The sequence below is a fragment of the Aythya ferina genome, assembly GCF_964211825.1.
Source record: "Aythya ferina genome assembly, chromosome: 3".
NCBI classification, from domain to species: domain Eukaryota; kingdom Metazoa; phylum Chordata; class Aves; order Anseriformes; family Anatidae; genus Aythya; species Aythya ferina.
In genome coordinates, this window is record NC_140298.1 from 55519858 (window position 1) to 55537448 (window position 17591).

Here is a 17591-nt window from a genome sequence, read left to right on the forward strand (position 1 = left end):
GCCATTAATCTCAATATTTTCACATAAATATGGATTTTTGTGTTGAATGACGGTTGGTTTGGTTAGATGAAAAGATTTTGTCTGCCATAAAACACAGCAAAGAAAACCTTTGCATGCCCCCTTTGTATATCAATCAAGCCCCTCACTGTCCTTGGAGGTCTTCAAAAAAAAAAGACATGGTTCTAGGCAACCTGCTCTTGGTGACCCTGCTTCAACAGGGGCGTTGGATTAGGTGGCCACCAGAGGTCCCTTCCAGCCTCAGCCATTCTGTGATGTTTCTAAGGCAACTGACCTGTGAGATACCTAATTAACTGACTTACTGCTTTTTCAGTAATTGTGGCATCACTCCTTTAAAAACACATCTTTCTGTACTTTGGATGTTTGTACCCAGAACCCTCCAAAAAGGTCTGATCATAGCAGGTTAAAAAGGATTCTGTTAATGAGCTTTGTCACTCATGCTGCTAAGGGGGTCCATTTTTCCACCGTCATCTGAGTTTTCCTCTCACATCTTCATTTCCTCACATACAATTGAGGTACTGAAAACAGTATTATCCAAGGTGCACCAGTTCTTTCACTTCTAGTATTTTGTTCAACAACTCTGACAGTATGCTTTTTTATTAATAATCCTTAATTATGTGTTGTTGTGGTTTAACCGCAGCAGGCAGCTAAGCACCACCCAGCTGCTCTCTCTCTCCCCAGCTGGGATGTGGTCTCCCACCTTTCTCATTCTCTTGAATGTGAAAGGTACAAAGTGTGAGAACTTGTGGGTTGAGATAAAGACAGTTCACTAGGTAAAGCAAAAGCTGTGGTGTACAAGCAAAGAAAAACAAGGCATTCATTTGCTCCTTTCCATTGACAGGCAGGTGTTCAGTTCTCCAGGAAACCATCACGTCATGGTTTCTTGGGAAGACAAATACCATCACTCTGAATGTTCACCCCCTTCTTTACCCCAGCTTTTATTGTTGAACATGACACCACATGGTGTGGGACATCCCTCTGGTTATTCTGGGTTCCCTGTCCCTCTTGTGTATCCTTCCAGCAAACTCTTTGTGCACTCCCAGCCTCCTCGCTGGCAGGGCAGCATGAGAAGCTGAAAAGATCCTTGACTGTGCAATCAGTGCTCTACAACAACCAAAAACATCTGTATGTTTTCATATGTTATCATCACCAACTTCATAAAAAATCCCAAACACAGCATTCTACATGCCTCTGTGAAGAAAATTAACTTAACTAGGAGAATGATGTGTTCTCGTGAGTTGCTGCAAAAAGCACTACTGACAAAAACTGCAAATGAATTACAAACATGGGCAAGAGTGACACACCAGTGCCCTCAAAGTGATGGTTTGCTTTCATAATGGAGTTTAGAGGATGATGAAGAATCATTCCTCAAGGGCAAAAGAAACATCAAAAGAGACTTGTTGATATTTTTAAACACAGAAGTGAATGATCCAGGGCAACTTTTTAAAATCATATGATGCAGCTGTCTTTGGCAGCTCTGGTTATTTGGGCGATTCTTTCAGTATTTCATCGAAAGTAAGCACTTTATGAAAAGGGTTCACAGGGAAAGATGTAAAGAGATTCCCGGTGTGTTTTTTCCATAAATCAGCTGTAAAAAAGCCGTCTCTCTTCTGTTTAAAATTGTGTGTGATTAATTTGCACTCTTACATCCTCAGAGACCCCCAGACTTGGGGCAAGCTGCGTGCTCTCACTCACCACGCTTGTTTCACCCGTGTATAGACAGGATTACTCTTTCTGATGGAAAGCACATCGGATCGCCTCCCATCCGCACGTCCTTGCATGTGTGTGTGCCTAACCTACTCGGTCTGTTCCTCATGGCTGAACTCCGCAAGCCCTGAGCCCTGCAAACTTCATCCTCGGCGGTCTCGGCGTGGATTCGTGACAGGAATCCTGCGAAACTAACGAAAAAAAATTGAGTATTTTTACACGAAGGGGCACTGTTTTTGATGGTTAATCACACCGAAGGGGACAAGGGCGCCTTGCGGCCCCCCGAGCCCTGCTGCCAGGGGGCGTTTCTGAGGCGACGGGCGGGCGGGGAGCGCCTCAGCGCCATGGCGGGGCAGGCCCGGCCGCTCCGCTCCGCCCGGCTCGTCCTCCCCGCCCCGGCGGCTCCTACCTGTCCCCGGGGGGGAGGAGGAGGAGCTGCCGGCAGCCGGAGGGACAAAGTTGACTGTCGAAAGTTTCCGAGGGACCGTGGGTGGGGAGGGGAAGGAAGGGCGATCCCGGGAGCGGCAGCTCTCCGCCGTGTGCCGAGCCCCCATGGCGCTGAGCAAAGGGCTGCGGCTGCTCTGGAAGCAGGAGCCGGGGCCGAGCGCCCTGCTGGAGGCGCGCAGCCGCCGGGACTGCCTGTTGCTGGAGGCCGGCACCGTGGCGGCGCTCAGTAAGTGCGAACAAAACAGAAAAATAAAAATAAAACGAAAAATAAAGGGGAAGGTGTCGCGGTTGCGCCTGGTTTGGCACGCAGCGCTTACCTGCGCCTGCCGTCGTGGTGCGGAGGGGGGCTGTGGGGCTGTGGGCAGGCGCCCCCAAGGAAAGGGGTGAGGCTCAAACGCTGTTTTTTTTTTTTTTTTTGGTAAAAAAACTGTCCGTACGTTGTGCTTGGTGCAGGAGAGCTACGGGGCATGAGGAAGCTGAATCAGATCGTCCACGGCAGGCTGTGTGTGGCAGGACACCCAGGCCAAAATGCCCCATTTCCAGCTGTTAGGGGTTATATCAGCGGGGAGAGCCAGCAGGGTCTGTGGGAAGCCAAATATTTGCGTCAGAACAAGCTCCAGGAGTGCCAATCTTTTGACCTGTCCTGATAAAGATGTTGTTATTGTCACAGCCTGCATGTTTTTAATTGCTATGGGAATGCTATGCTGTGTGATACGTTGGGGGTTCAGTTTCTTGTTAGATTCATTGGTAGCGGTGGACATTAATGTGCAGAAAAATGTTACATTTTTCTATATGTTTTGCTCTCCAAGTTTTAAATGAACTGTCAAAGTTACAGTTCTGGTAGTACTGACCAGCATTTTACCCACTTTCCCTGGTCCAAAAAAGTGTTGATATTAAAACTCTCCATTGACAGCAATGAATTTTGATCTTTTGTTATTCTGATATAAATCCAAAGCAATTCCACCGTCTAAAGCCAATGTGCATGAATAATGACACAATAATGACAGACCAGCCTTCATCTAGCAACCACCAAGCCATTTGAATGACCAGTAGTTGGGAAGATTATTTGTAATCTTACTAATTTAAGGAATCACCAACTTGAAATAGATGTTTCTTTCCCACTGTTGCTATCCTCCATCTAAATAGCCATAGGTAGAAGTGATTGGAGAATTGATACCTGAGAATTTGGTACCTGAATTTTGAAGTAATGGTCTGTGTGGTGGCTAGTGTAAAAGCTTGTTTCTCCTGCCTTTTGAAAGTCCAATGTCACCTCTTGAGATAACTGTAATCATTTATGCCTTGACATCCAGCCTACTCCATGTTAATAGCTTTGTTATTTTAATTCATCTGGTTTCTCTTCCTGCCTTGGTTTGTTCTTGTACTGTAGGAAGAGCTAGTTTGTCCAGTTGAGCCTGTTTAATTCATTTCTTCTCTTTATGAAGCAAAGGACCAGAAAAGGAGGGAAAACCGGCAGTAGGTATTGTGATGGTAAATTTACAAGAATTGCAAAGAGGAAACTCCGCAGCCAGGGTGACAACAGAAACAACACAAATTCTGTTTTGACTGGCTTTGGGTTGTTACTGGCCGTAAAACACCTCAGCAGAAGATTAACATTTCTGAATAGTGATGCAATATGATGGCCACAAAATTTTCAGTGAAACAGTATTTTTAAGGACAGTAGGTATTTTTCCCTTCCTCTTCTCATGATGACACTGTAGGGTAAAACTTGCTGTTTTGAATTTAAAAGTAGATTTTGCAAGAGGCTTTATTTTGAAACCCTAAGGCTTCAGTCCTGTCCAGAAGGATGGGTGACAGCGTAAACAAATCTTCCAGGAATTCGCTGAAGTAGAACATCAGTGAGTAGCTCCTGTTACAGAAGAAATTTACAGTTGTGAAGATTGAGGAAAAATTGCCGTTGATTTAGAAGCTTTTTGCTTACACAAGGGGGAATACAGGTACAAAATGCTGTGCTACTTTCAACATATTACAGTTTTAACACTTCATAGATGAACTGAACTCTATACTAAAGCCATAGTGCTGAAAATATAGTTATTTAACTTTATCGTAGCAGGTGAAATGAAATCAACAGCCCCGTGCCTCTCCCGCGGCCTCAGTTGCAGGTAGAGCTGTGTGGTTCCCTGCTAGTGCGGGGGGAAATCAGGGCATGGCCTTGCGGGGCAGGGACGCAAAACCAGGAAGTGGCAGGTATTTACCTACGGACCATTATTGCACAGAAAGCCGTTTCTGTGCTGTGTGTACGGTCAGTGTTTACAGTTAGTTTTAGCTTTGTAATGATATGTACAAATATGTCACTGAGCGGGGTTTTTGAAATCAAACGTTAATACTTGTGCAAACATATTGTGAATATATTTCTGTGTGCTACCAAAAATAGTGAGCCCTACAGCGTGACTCATTTTACTCTTATGCCAGGATATTTATGCAACTAGTCTCCTTATTATATTTGTGTTTCTAAAACTTACTACAATTTTTAAAAAGAAAAAAATACTTTTTTTTCTTTAAAAAAAATCATATATTTTTTCTGTGGTTTAGTGATGTTCAAAACTTTTCCTGTTTGTAGATTCCTACAAATCTTGTAGTAGAAATAATCTACTTGACAGAAGCCTTGCCTTTCTTTATTACACTGTCAATGTTTCTGCGTTAATATATGTGATGTACAACAGGAACCACATGGTCAGGTTCTAGGGACATGACTTAGGGGCTTATCTCTATGTTCCTGACTGCCTGCAGACCCCAGGAGTGGCCAGTACAAACCTGGTATTTTTATTTTTATTTTTATTTTTATTTTTATTTTTATTTTTATTTTTATTTTTATTTTTATTTTTCTAAGTCCTTTCTTCTTTGGCTGTGAATAAATATACTCACATACAGGTATGAAAACATAATCCCTTACTAGAAAGAGTATTTTCAATCTAATATAGAAAGCTGGTGAGCTGAGCTTTCCAAAATGCCACTTTTTTGATTTCTTTGCAATGTTTTCAAGCAGACAAAAAATACACTTTCTAGGAAATATATATGGTAAATATATTGCTTAACATTTTGAATATCCAGATTCTCTAAACTGTAACTCTGCCCACAGACTTCTTCCCAACCCTGTATTGCTTGATATGTATGCTATTACATAATCTAGCCTGACTTGCAAAATGCCTACCTAGCTTGGTCTGGATGTGGATGGGAAGGCTTTAGCAGTGAAAGATTATGAACGTAAATGAAAATACAACAAAGTGCTTTGGGTTTGTCTGAGGATGACAGAAAACAGGAGCTGGAAGCAAGTTAATGATATGAACTCATGTAACACCAGACGTGGGATGTATTTCTACGTTACGGTACTGGACATAGTAACAATTTTTACTTAAGTGTTTTTGTGTAAAAAATTTGTTTGATTATGTATTTATTCCTTCTCATAAAAAATCACACCTCTGTCACCAAAATGCTGAAAGAAGCACAAATAAAGGAAACAAGCTCCTTGATAACCTTGTCACGTCAATCCAATTGGACTCTACAAATACTTAGAAACACTTCAGAGCATGTATGCATGGCTGTACCTACGGCTAAGCAGGTGTCTAAATATTCCCAGAGTCAAGCTAAAGAAAAAAGGGAGAGACGGCATCTGTAAACCAGTCCCAGGCTTTTTTTTTATTAAAGAGCTCTTTCTGTGGTTTTACCTGGAAGTTGTAGGTGTTCCTGTGTCTGTCCTTAATGTTAGGCTTGGACTGGTGGTACCTCTCTGCCCCCTTCCTGCAGTCGTGGAGCTTCCTGGGCGTCTGGTGGCACCTGCTGAAGCCTGGGGGATCAGCCCTAAGGAAGGGTTGGATAAAGGAAACTGCATATGCCCAGCCAGTTCCTGCTAGCCATTAAATCAAATTTGCAGCTCGTCTGAGCAGGAAGTTACACTTGTATAGCAGTGTATCTCAGGTATCTGTCTTCTAAGACAGGTATCTGTCTTCTCGTGGTGTTTTCCTTTGGCTCTGAAACATTTTACGCTTGGAAAAAGGTCACTTTCAGCTGAGATTATTATAACTTGTTTTTATTGAATTATTGTTCACCTTTTGTTTTGCAAGTTAGTAATTTCACCTAAGATGCTAACCTTATATATAATTTACATCAGGAGATTTTAAATAATTAACATTAAAAAAGCGCTTGAGGAATGCACGCAGCATGCATTTCTCTAACACTGTTATGAACACACAACACGGTTGTAATTAGTGCAGAAGGGTGGATTCTCAATTATATGTTTAGTGGAAGGAAAGATTGCTAAAAAGTGTTAGTGGGAAGCTTTTAGCAAAGTTTGGTAATTACCAGGTGTACTCTGTAGTACCTGAAGCCATTATTAAGCAATAAACAAATGCACCGTGTATTTGGAAAACTCAGCTTGAAATTCACCATGAAGATGTCTACTTACAATAACTTCTGTAGCACCCAATTCCATTAACAATATATACATATATATATATATATATTTCCGTCTTTTTTTGTTTGAAAAAGGAAGGATTTTACCTGTGAGTAGAACGTAGTTAGACCTCCATTACTCATCCCAGGTTTTTAAGCAGACGGCACTCGTTGTCTCTGCATTTCAGGGCTTTTATGAAAGCTGTTACAGAATGAAAACTCTGACAATGGAAACTTCAACAGAAGAACACATAAATATTTTTTTTGTTACTGATTAGAAAAGAGCTTTGTCTTGGGACATACCCAGCTGTCAAATGTTGTCACTAAGGCTGTATTTACAATATTGTTCAGCCTCGTCCAATATGTTTTATATTGTCCCTGTGTGTCAACAATCCTGTAGTATTTTTTCCCCTGAACTCTGCTCTTTGTTCAGTGAAGGCAATAGCACATAGGTTAGCGTTGTTCTGTTTCTAGTCATTCACTTTCTGTTGCTGTCTCTATTGTCGTAGCATTGCTTGCAAATGGTCTAGGAGATGTGTACGGCTAGGTTTTGGTGAAACTTGAGATTTCTTTTAGAAATTTTAAAGATTTTAAAATAGTTCTTTTTAGTAATAAACTATGAAATTGGCTCAAGCCACGTGTAATGTCCTTTAAAGTCAGGCTTTGGTCATCCTGTCAGTGTATCACTTTTTATACTGGTTGTTGGGGATTCTCCCTCCTCCTCCCTCCAAAAAGACGAAGATGGGCTGGGATACATGTGGATCCACCTAGGGCTCCCCAGCACTTGGAGGGAAGGCACTGTGCTCTGACCTGCCCACCATGAGGACATGCAGTGAGATGGGGCTGAGTTGGGGGGCACGAGGGAGGAACGAGTCCCCCAGGCCTCGAGGGGCCATTTTGGAGGTCGTGCCAGGGGGCACCGTGCCTGACCCCTGCTGCACGAGGCCTGGGCCCTGGCCCAAGCAGAAGGGCAGTGATCAAAGTGATCTCAGGAGTTTGTGAAGCACCTGGGTGTATAATGGGACTGGAGTCTTCAGTTTCTGTAACAGATTGTATTTTTTTTTCCACACAAAATTTGGTCTCTGCACAGTAACATGCTGTGGGCTGTCTGCTTGCTGGGTGAGGCCTGAGGAGCGCGCTGCTCCCCAGGGGACACATGGAGGTGGTTGAGGGAAGATCTCTTTGTCTCTTTTTTGGTTTCTGAATCCAAATTGTTTCAGGGAGCAAAATGAACCCCAGAATAAACAACAGGATCTGCTATATGGTAGAAATTGTGGCCAGAAAGAGAGCCCAGCAGAGCCCAGAGCTTTGCATTGGGAGCCAGCTCCTCTCTTTCAGGCAGCTTCTCTGGTACTGATGCTCTGACCGATGCTGCTGGGCTGGTAAATCCTCCTTTAACTGGTCTGTCCAGGACACAGCCTGTTTCTGTACCGCTGTCAGCAAAACCCAGCTGTTTGTTTGTCTGTGCACTTGGAGAAGTGCCGTGCCAAGAGCTGATGTGCGTGTGATGCTGCTGCCTTGACCAAGGAAACTTCGGTGGCTTCTGTACGTGCCAGTGTCAGGTGCTTCTTGCCATTAGCTGCATGACTTCTGTGTTGCTTATTTCCACAAATTCTGTTCTTTTGGATCCTGTGGTTACCAGGCATGTTAATGGCCAGCTTTCCAACTCGTAATTTTATTTTGAAGAGTATCGTTGTGCTTTCAAGATGTCTCTTAAATGCTTTCAGGTTGTGCAGAGCCTGAAAGTTTGCAAGGTCCTGCATTAGTCTGAGATCTAAATCTCTCACTATTTCTGTCATTCTCTATTTCTTCCTAAAAGTGGAATGTTTGGAGCAAGAATTTAGTGTATGTTTTTTCTTTTTTCTTTCAAACTATAGAGTTTGAAAGAGGGGAACAAATTTAAGAAAAATATCAGTATCTTTTTGTTGCTTTTTTTCTAGTTACTGAATATGACAGAGAGAGAGAGAGAGAGGGACATTACTTTTTTAACCTCTTTTTGCCTTTTTTTTAATACATAAGGAAGGCCTGACAATCTTTTTTATTTCTTGGTGAGACGCTCTATCTCAACTGCCCTTGCAGAAGTTTTGTCTGAAGTGAGCTTTCAGAGTCTCAGCTCTTAAGAGATGCTCTTACTGAATATTTGAACTGTTGCTGTCCAGAGGTTTACATTAAACAATAAAAATCCCTTTATTTGCTTCCTGTTGCTTATGTTTTACTTCACTGGCGTGTGTGGTATCAACATTTTGCTGGGTTTGTGTGATTCACTCAGTGTTTGTAAGGAAGCAAAACAGATTGTGAAAGTCTGGTGGCAAAAATAAAATTGAGAAAAGAATTAACAACTCTTCCTTATTCAACACAGATGCAAAACCAGAGACAAATGCGTTTTCATTTCCTTTGGGGGTTGCCTCTACTAAGGACTCCACAGGAATTGTGCAAGTAGAAGTGTGCTTGCCTTCACTTCAAAATGTCAGAGAGAGATGAGATACTTATTTCTTTTCCATGCTTCTCACTGAGCTACTTGTCTCTTGATATTTGTAAATAAAAGTCTGCTTTTTTGTTTACTGTCATCCATTGCGAGCAGTTCAGCTTGTCATTTATCGTCCAGGGGGTTTTAAATTTTTTTAACTGCTGAAGTTTGCAAGGAGCACAAGATTTTAAAGTGTTAGCTAACCTCCGAAAGAACCATGTTTCTGTTTATTTGCAGTCAAGAAGTAAACGGATGTTTGAGGGTCACAGTCTTGTTTCACCCATTCATGAGGCTAAATTTGCTCCTCATTAGGAAATATATACAAAATGCAGGCTTACTGGTTCAGGAAGCACTTTATTTTTGCCTTAAGTAGCAGTGTACAAGCTTGGGCCATGTTCTGGCTTAATACTCAGTCAATCTAAGTGTTCAGTTCATGCCCATTGAAGTCAGTTATTGCAGAAATACACAAATCTTACAATGGCATTTGATCCTCTGATTTTATTTATTTATTTTTAAACAGTTAGTTCTTACTTGATTGAGATATAAGTTTAGTTCCTCTTAAAATCAACATCCAATTTGCCTATACCAAATTATATTATCTTGCATAAAAAAATCTGATTCTGTTTGAAATTAGGCTTGGAGAATCTGGAAACAGAAACCATCTCGTACATCAGGAAAAGATGTATTATATTTTAGCTTATGGCCAGACTTTTTTGTTGTTGTTGTTGTTGCTCTTGTTTTTGAACAGTGTGAAGTTTAAATGTGTTTATACATTTCTTTATACATTCTGAAACTGGTGTGGCATCTGCTAACATCTCCACTGTAGAATTAGGGCATTACTAATAATTATGTGTCCTGGAAAGGTAGTGCGTGCCCTTCTTTTTTCTAGGTTGGTGGGAGGAGAGGCTATACGTTTCTGTCCCATTGCTTTTTAATGTTCTTAAACATTGAAACAACACATGCCGTGTTCTCACAGCATTTTAACCCTACCTAAGTAATTTTGTTTTCTGACTGAGATCAGCTGGGATGGACTGATGTAGACTATAGCAATCTTAAGATTTGATAAGGACCAGAACACTAAGCTTTGCTGTCTTTTGTTTTGTATTGCAGCTCCAGAAGAAAAGGATGCAATTAAAGGACAATATGAAAAACTCATGGATGCTTATGGCTGTTTAGGAGAGCTTCAGCTTAGATGTGGTAAGTGACCATCTGTATGACTAAGATTATTTCACAGAATCAGAGATAAATCATTATAAAAATGTCCAGACAATGCTGGCATGCTGTAGCACCAAATGGCTAAAGATGTCCAGTTCCTTAACATTTCAAAGCTAATTGCAGCTTGTTATGTGTAGTCTGGAAGAGATCTACTTCTTTTTCTATGCCGTGCCAAAAGCATACTGCCAAGTGATAGTCTAAGCGTTTTTGGATTATTTTTTTTTTGCTTTTGTTTTGTCTGACGTTCTTAACTGCCTGAAGATAATTGTCTTTTTCTCTTTTTTTTTTTTTTTTAACTGCAATCGTCCAAGGCAAACCATGGTTTCTCACTTTTTTTTTGAAGGATCATATTTAAACAGTGATTAATCATTGCCATCTGAAACTGCAGATTCTTAGTCTTTGCTATAATGCCCAATTGCCTTTAATTGTGTAATTCACATGGAAAAGGGCTTGCAGAAGCAGTCCTTGAACTTCAACTAGTAAGCAATATTTATTGTCATTACTTCAGTTTTCTGTACAATTTGGGAATCTTGATTTAGCAAAGGATTTGCTATTACACAGCCTACAGGAATTTTAATGGAAATAGCATGCTTTAGGCACAGGACTGCAGTCACTGATTCAAAGGTAATAGTACCTTGCACAGCAGACATCAAATCCAGTGATGAAAAGGATGCATTAAAATAAAAGGTTAGTGGTATTAAAACACGGTATAGTTCAGACTTTTTCTGCGTTCATTAAGGAAAGCTGTATAAGACTTGATCTCATGGTCTTAGAGTAAACCTTAATTTTGACTTGGAGGAATGACAAGATTGATTTTCATATAACTTAGTACTTAATCAAGGAATCTGCCGAAGGCAACGGTGCTGTAAGCACTGGCTTATTTAGACCAGTACATGTAAGTGTATCTTTTTATAGCTCACCTACCATTTTATGGCTCAAGGAATATGATGCAAGATTGATCTGAAGAGGTGGCTGCAGTCTGAAGGACTTCTGTGTCGTAACTCTAGGCCCGTCTAGTCTTTTAAATGAGTGTGGGCTTCTTGTTTGTTTTGTTTCTTGTGGAATTAATTAGGCATTTCTATGGAGATGTATATCAATTTGTTAATGCAATTAAAAATGGAGGATTTGTGCTTGTTTTTTCTTGGCACTTGGACCTGTTTTTCCTCATAGGAGTCTAATTAATCCTGTTGTAATAGCAAAGGAATGCAGCTATTGAAGTCAAGCTCTTCAAGCTACAAATGAGAGTAGTTTCTTGTACGTGATGGGAACTAAGTATCTCTGGTTTTAGTCTCCATATTAGAATGAATTATTTCAGTTGGGGTATGGAATATACTCAGCCTTATCTTTTCTTCTTTTCTCCTTCTATTTCTGTGTTGCCATGTCCTTGATTCTTTTTGAACAACGCCTGCTTAACTTCAGCGCCTGTGAAGCGTGAATTTTTTCTTCTCTGAGCTCTGTCACTGTACCTTTGTCTTGTCCTACTGTTAAATTACAAGTCCTGGTACAGGACTTCCTTTGGAAAGGATTTTTTTAAATTGTATTGGTAATTGGATAAAAAAAAGTTTACTGCTGGAGGTCAGCTCCTAATTTTGACTGAGTGAAAAGTCAGGAGGGTCATGCTGTAATGGTAAGCAAAGGTAAGCAAACATTTTCTGCTGCTGAACATGTTTAAAAAAGCACAGATGATTGCCTGCCTGCTATTTGACCAGTAAAGAAGTAGCCCAATTTTTTCACAGTCTCAGTTAGTTTTTCCATCTTGCTCGTAAGTATATGCCATCCCTTTAGCTGTTGCTTACAGAAAAGATTAACGCTACCAAATATATATTTGTAATATAACTTTTTGCTTTCTTAGGTAATGTATTCTATGCAAACGAGGGCATAATTGGCCAGCTCTTCACTGACCATCAGTTAGCAGATACACTTTGGTCAGAAGTATCACTAGTCTTCTTTTTACAGCTGGAAACCTGCAGATCATAAGTACTAAATTAAGTGAAAATATTTGTATAAGTACATTCCACAGGGATATTAAAAGAGCATATTTGTAGAGCAGAAGGGGAGACGTTTTCAAGACATGAAAGATATCCCTGAGCACTTCAATTAATCTGTAAATATCGCTACTTAGGAATCCAAATAAATCACATTGTATGCTTGCCAGAATAGATCATGCTTTTCACGAGAAAGTAGATGAAATATGTGAAGCTGACTCACAAAGTTAATGTTTCCCAGCAGTGATAACATTCACTTCTATGTACTTCTGTCTGTTAACATGACTCACTAAGTTCTTCTGCTTTCTTTTGTGAGATGGATGGCAGCAGAATGAATTGTACAGTGTTTCGGAGCTGTATCTCAGCCAAGGTTTTGCTGCCAAAGAAGATCTTGCGGTGGCAAATACATTTTAAGCAAAGTGTTAAGAGCTGACTTTGCAGCATTTGGTTTAAACGCTGTGATGTCAGGAAGGGGTTCATATATAAAGCAGTATTTTGACAACATCACCGCGTAGGTTGCGTTATTTAATACAGTTGCTGTGTTTGGGGAGGTGCTCTGAATTAACTTGTCTGTATATACTCTTGCTTTTGTGTATACAATGTGTTTGATGGTCTAAGGGAAGAATTCTCAAAGGCGAAAAGGACAACTAAATACCTGTTTTCTATTCCTCTTGATCATTTCCTAAAATATAATTTTAGTTAGGAGAGGTAGAAAGAGCATTTTTGAGGCTAAAACTGTAGTTTGGAAAATCTTGGTTCTTTTTATGATTCTGCTATAGATTTCCTCAGAGATTTTCAGCCTGTTGCTTAGAATCAGATCCTCTGCATCACTCTGTGGCAAATTTTGAAGGGAGCTGAGAGGCGTAAATACTTTTGAAAACTGTTTTTCAGTGGACTATAAAGTGAAGCGGAGATATGTGGGGAGTGACGATGAAATGCAGTGGAAACGGAACATGCTGAGGGAACATAAGGAAATGGCATGGCTGTTGGAAGGGAGAAGGAATAAAAATTGGAGTGGATTCATTTATAAAAGGAAAAGGCTGTGGAGTGAAACATTCACAGTTAAAAAGGACAAAATAAGAATTGGATATTGCCTTTTCACTGTAGCTCATAATGGGCAGCTCTGAAGTCATCCCATCAACTGCAGGGGAAACAATTGGCTGGAGTCATGTAGACAGGTTAAATACAGAAGCTGCAGCTCATTAGTGTAGGTGTGGCGTACCAGAACCACGTTTCCTGTGGCAGGCTTGCTGAACTTCCATGAAGGCAGTTGGCTTCACAAGAGCTTTTAGAAAAGAAGAAAGCATACAAGTTATTTTCGTCTTGTTTCTCTGCCAAATATTCTCCCTTTTCTGCCTCCCTTGCGTAACCCAATGAAAGGGCATTCAGTGCGTATTGCTGTGAACAATACGTTTCTAACATTTCTTTGAAAGGGTTCTTTACAGATGGTAGTGGTGATTTGTAGCTGTAGCAGGGCAAAATAATGAGCTTGGTCACAATACATGAACATTTATATCCATATATCTGAGATCAAAATTTGATCCATAAATAAATTTTAAACATTTTTTTTTCTTCAGCACTTTCAGTGGCTCTTGCTTTTTCATAGGTGTATTACTATGGAAAGAACGGGCAGTAAGGAGCACTTCACTTCTTGCTCTGATATTTTTCAGAGATTTCTTTAAAACATTCAAGATAGTATCCCAAGGAAATGAGAGACATTTCTGCAGTTATGATCTTCTGTTGCAATTCTTATGTTCCTAAATATCACTTTCATCTATGTGAAAGTTTAGGAAAGCTAATAAAAAGTGGGACTGTACATTAAATTGTAAAAGGTGGTGTTTTGTTTTGATTTTTTAAAGAAAAGATATTTGATTTTTAAGGTGAGGACACAGTAAAGAGTCCACAGCTGATATGGTTGTTGGTACAAAGTCAAGGGTAGGAGCCACACCTGGAGCCTCGAGCACTTCACAGGAAAAAGGTGTTCTGGGATGCTTTTCATTGACCTTAGTGCTGGTCCCACTTATTGTGCACTTTGCAGCTGTCAGCTGAATGCAGCATGCTTTCTGCTACTGTATGGCACGTTGACATCAAGGAAAAATTACCATAAATTTCCTCCCAGTATCCTTAGTTACTTATTTTGTGATAACAGTTGTGGGTTTCTGTTTTAAGAAATAAGACTGGAGTTTCGTCTGTCTCCTGGTCCAGATATGCAGGCAGCTCCTGAGAGTAGGAAGCTTTGGTTTCCCTCCCCCTTTTTTTACAAATCCATTCAGCTATTGATGTTTTGGACAGAACAAACATAAACACCCTGCATGCTGTTTAACTCCTTGCAAAGGTTGTAGCCCCATATGTGCTTCATAATGCTGCTGCCAGGTGGATCTGACTGGACTGTAGGAAGTATTTTTGTAGTGACTGGTGTTAGTATGGGACTTCAAGTGCTACTTGCATAAGAACAGCTTCACTGGAAACTTCAGTAATATTCTTAATGCAATGGTAGTGAGCTGCAGTTTTGAAGAAGTTAAGGCTGCAGGAATTAATGGAACAGTCTTGGCTGTTTTAAGGGGAAATACCTTCTAGCTTTAAGGAATGTCTGGGTATTTCGGTTTTATTTATTTCATTAAAATTGTGATATTTTCAGAGTTAGCTCAGCAAACCCAATTCTTTTAAAAAATCCTCTCTTTCTCATGCTGTAGCCTCACAAATCCTGATACCGTAGGAAATTTCACATTGTGTTGAGAGCAGGAGATTTTTTGTGGGGGAGGGTTTAGGAAGCCAGGAATGCAATTTCTTGCATTCTTTTGTGAGATTTACTGAATAATAAAATTGAATTGTGTAGGAACTAAAAGAATTTTTCAGTAAATTCCTGTCGGCTAAAAATGTTATTTTCCCTCCATTGAATGAACAATTACCAAAGAACTTAGCATGTGCAATTCTTAGAAAATCAATTTTATTTTGCTTCTTACAGAAGTTACTTACACCAGGAACAGCACCTGTCCTGGCTGGAGCAATTTCCCCCTGTAAATTTCAGCGCATTTAGGTAGGGTTGTGGTTGATACTTCTGTTTCCATGTTAAGTAGGTATTTTTCAACGGGAAATACTATGGCCTGATGATGTTTACATACCAGAAAAGAAACCACAGTGACTTTTTAAAGTTTAAATTTAGATGTAAAAGGATTGGTTTGTTTGTTTGATTGTTTTAGTATATCCACGATGATAATCAGACTTTCGGTGACTAACAAATAAGCAGATGCATTTGCCCTCTGCCTGGTAACGTTAGGTTTCTGCCATACGAGGTACTCTTCGGATATGTAACACTTCTGTTTTTCCTTTGAAACAGCATTTTCTAGCTGAGAAAATGCCTCAGTGAAACCACGAATGGCTGTAGCTTGGTTATCATTTCCATCATAAACTTGTCCAATGTGGTTAGCAGGATATTTAAAAACATTGGCAGCCTGGGTCAAAGGGAGAAACAGGGGGGCAAGAATGTGAGAAGAAGTTTGGGGATTGAAAGAAGAGACCCCCATGTGTAAACTGAGGTGCTGGCAAGGAAGGCAGCACAGAGGAAAGCAGTATTTTGCTGTGTACGGCTGCATAGCTTAGTGATAAGGAATTTCTTAGGGTTTAATGGAGACATGGTTAGAAGGTGGATAGCTGAATAGTGTTTTGGTAGCATTGATTTTGCCCTGTTATGCTTTGGAAATGTGGAAGGTTGACCAGAGCCCCGTCTCGGCTCAGGGCCCCTTGGCTACATCTAAGGAGTGACTGAAGAAGGGGCAGGACACAGGTTTGAGCACCATCAGTAGGATGTTGGGATGAGGATGCTCCCTATGCCAAGGGCAGCATGCCCAGCATGTGAGGCCCTTCCTCACCCGGACAGTGCAGGGGGCACCTCAGCTGATTCCCAGGGACGCTGGGATGAAGGTGGTATCAGGGGAGGGGGCTTGGGGCTCTTCTGAGGCTGTCAGAGACATTTGTGTTAGGCTGGGGCTGTGATGTTGTAGGGTTTTTGCATTCTGGCTGTCGTATAAGCATATCCGGAGTGGTTTAAGCAAATCAAAGGGGTTGAAATGATCTGAACACCACCTCAGCTCACAGAGCAGTCAAAGAGGACAGAGCAGGCTAGCTTTGTTGTAGCTTAAATCCATTTGGCTCATTTTCTTCAACTTTTTCTCCCTTTGTCCTTTTTACCCCATTTTATTTTAGTGTTCTAGGTTGTAAGTGTGAGGCATAACACTGCGCTCCTTTGCCAGCCCGTCGCTGTTCTAAGGTGTCATGAAAAGTAGGTGAAGGATGAAGGCTTCTCCATGATTTGCTACTGCTTTCCAAGTCCTGCAGGTGGAGTTACTCTGTGGATGTGAGGGGCTACTGCAGGGTGGCAGGAACGACTTTCACAGCCTCAGAAAGCTGCCGGTTTCCTCACACATCGGGGACAAAGCGGCAGCTCCTTAGCTGTGATTTCTCTTTTTGAGCTCAGTAGCTAGTGGTTTGGGGGAGGAGAGATGCTGGACCTCTGCGTGCGTAAATGTGACTCCCTTTCTGAGGGTGAGTAAATAAGTGGAGGAGGTAGTGAAAAGAGTCTGGAGTCTCTGCCAGGGATTAGCAAGCTTCTAGGTAAGGCGATATCAAATCTACGTATAGACTTGCTCATCTTTTCCCTCATGCTGTGCTTTTTTCCTACACTGCCTTCCTAAACTAAGGAATTGCTTTGTTTAGACCCAGTTATTTCCTTCTGGCTACAAGCTCCTTGAAGGACAGAACCACAGATAATGAGCCCACCAGTACTAAGTTTTAGTATTTACTGGCTATTTTAATGTTGACTTTCCCACTCCCTCTCTTCTGAATCCTCTAGAACAGGTCGCTGAAGCCAAGGAGAGCACAGCAACCCCTTGTTACAGAAAGAAATGTGGTGAACAAAGCTTTTTGATAAACACCACCTACACTGAGCTTTATGAAAAACCGAAGTCAGCAGAACAGAATGAATAAGGTCTAACCTCCCACCCTGTCCTGCCGTCCAGCCCCGTGTGCCTACACAAATATTCTGGCCCTGCCGAAAACCACCCCGACTTCAGTTTCGGTAGCCCACCTGCGATCTGGAAGCAAGGGCTCCCCTGCTGATGTTTCAGGAACAAACTAGTTGTTGCGTGAGAGCTGCTCTGTGCTTTTGGACTTTTTCCACCGTGGAGTGTTGAAAAGCAGTCCTACAAAGCGTGCCCTTAGGGCACGGTGACAGGCTATTGGCAGGTCAGACCTTGTTTCTGCTTTGGCAAAGCAATAAATCGTGGCTCACTCCTACCTTTTCTTACTAACTGGAGTGCCTACAATGGCATTGTGTCTGTACAAGACCA

General features: G+C 41.2%; 1 protein-coding gene across 2 annotated transcripts in view; it reads left to right on the forward strand.

Moving 5' to 3' along the window:
* The first annotated feature begins 2085 nt into the window (after positions 1-2085).
* Positions 2086-17591, forward strand: part of SYNJ2 (synaptojanin 2) — a 62619-nt gene continuing 47113 nt past the window's right edge. Inside the window, exons 1-2 of one of the 2 annotated variants that reach the window (XM_084515787.1) lie at positions 2086-2398; positions 10157-10243. In XM_084515787.1, the coding sequence (XP_084371913.1) occupies positions 2278-2398; positions 10157-10243 (208 nt within the window). In that variant the 5' untranslated portion in view covers positions 2086-2277. The remainder of the gene's footprint in view (positions 2399-10156; positions 10244-17591) is intronic. The other variant, XM_084515788.1, reaches the window with a different exon arrangement.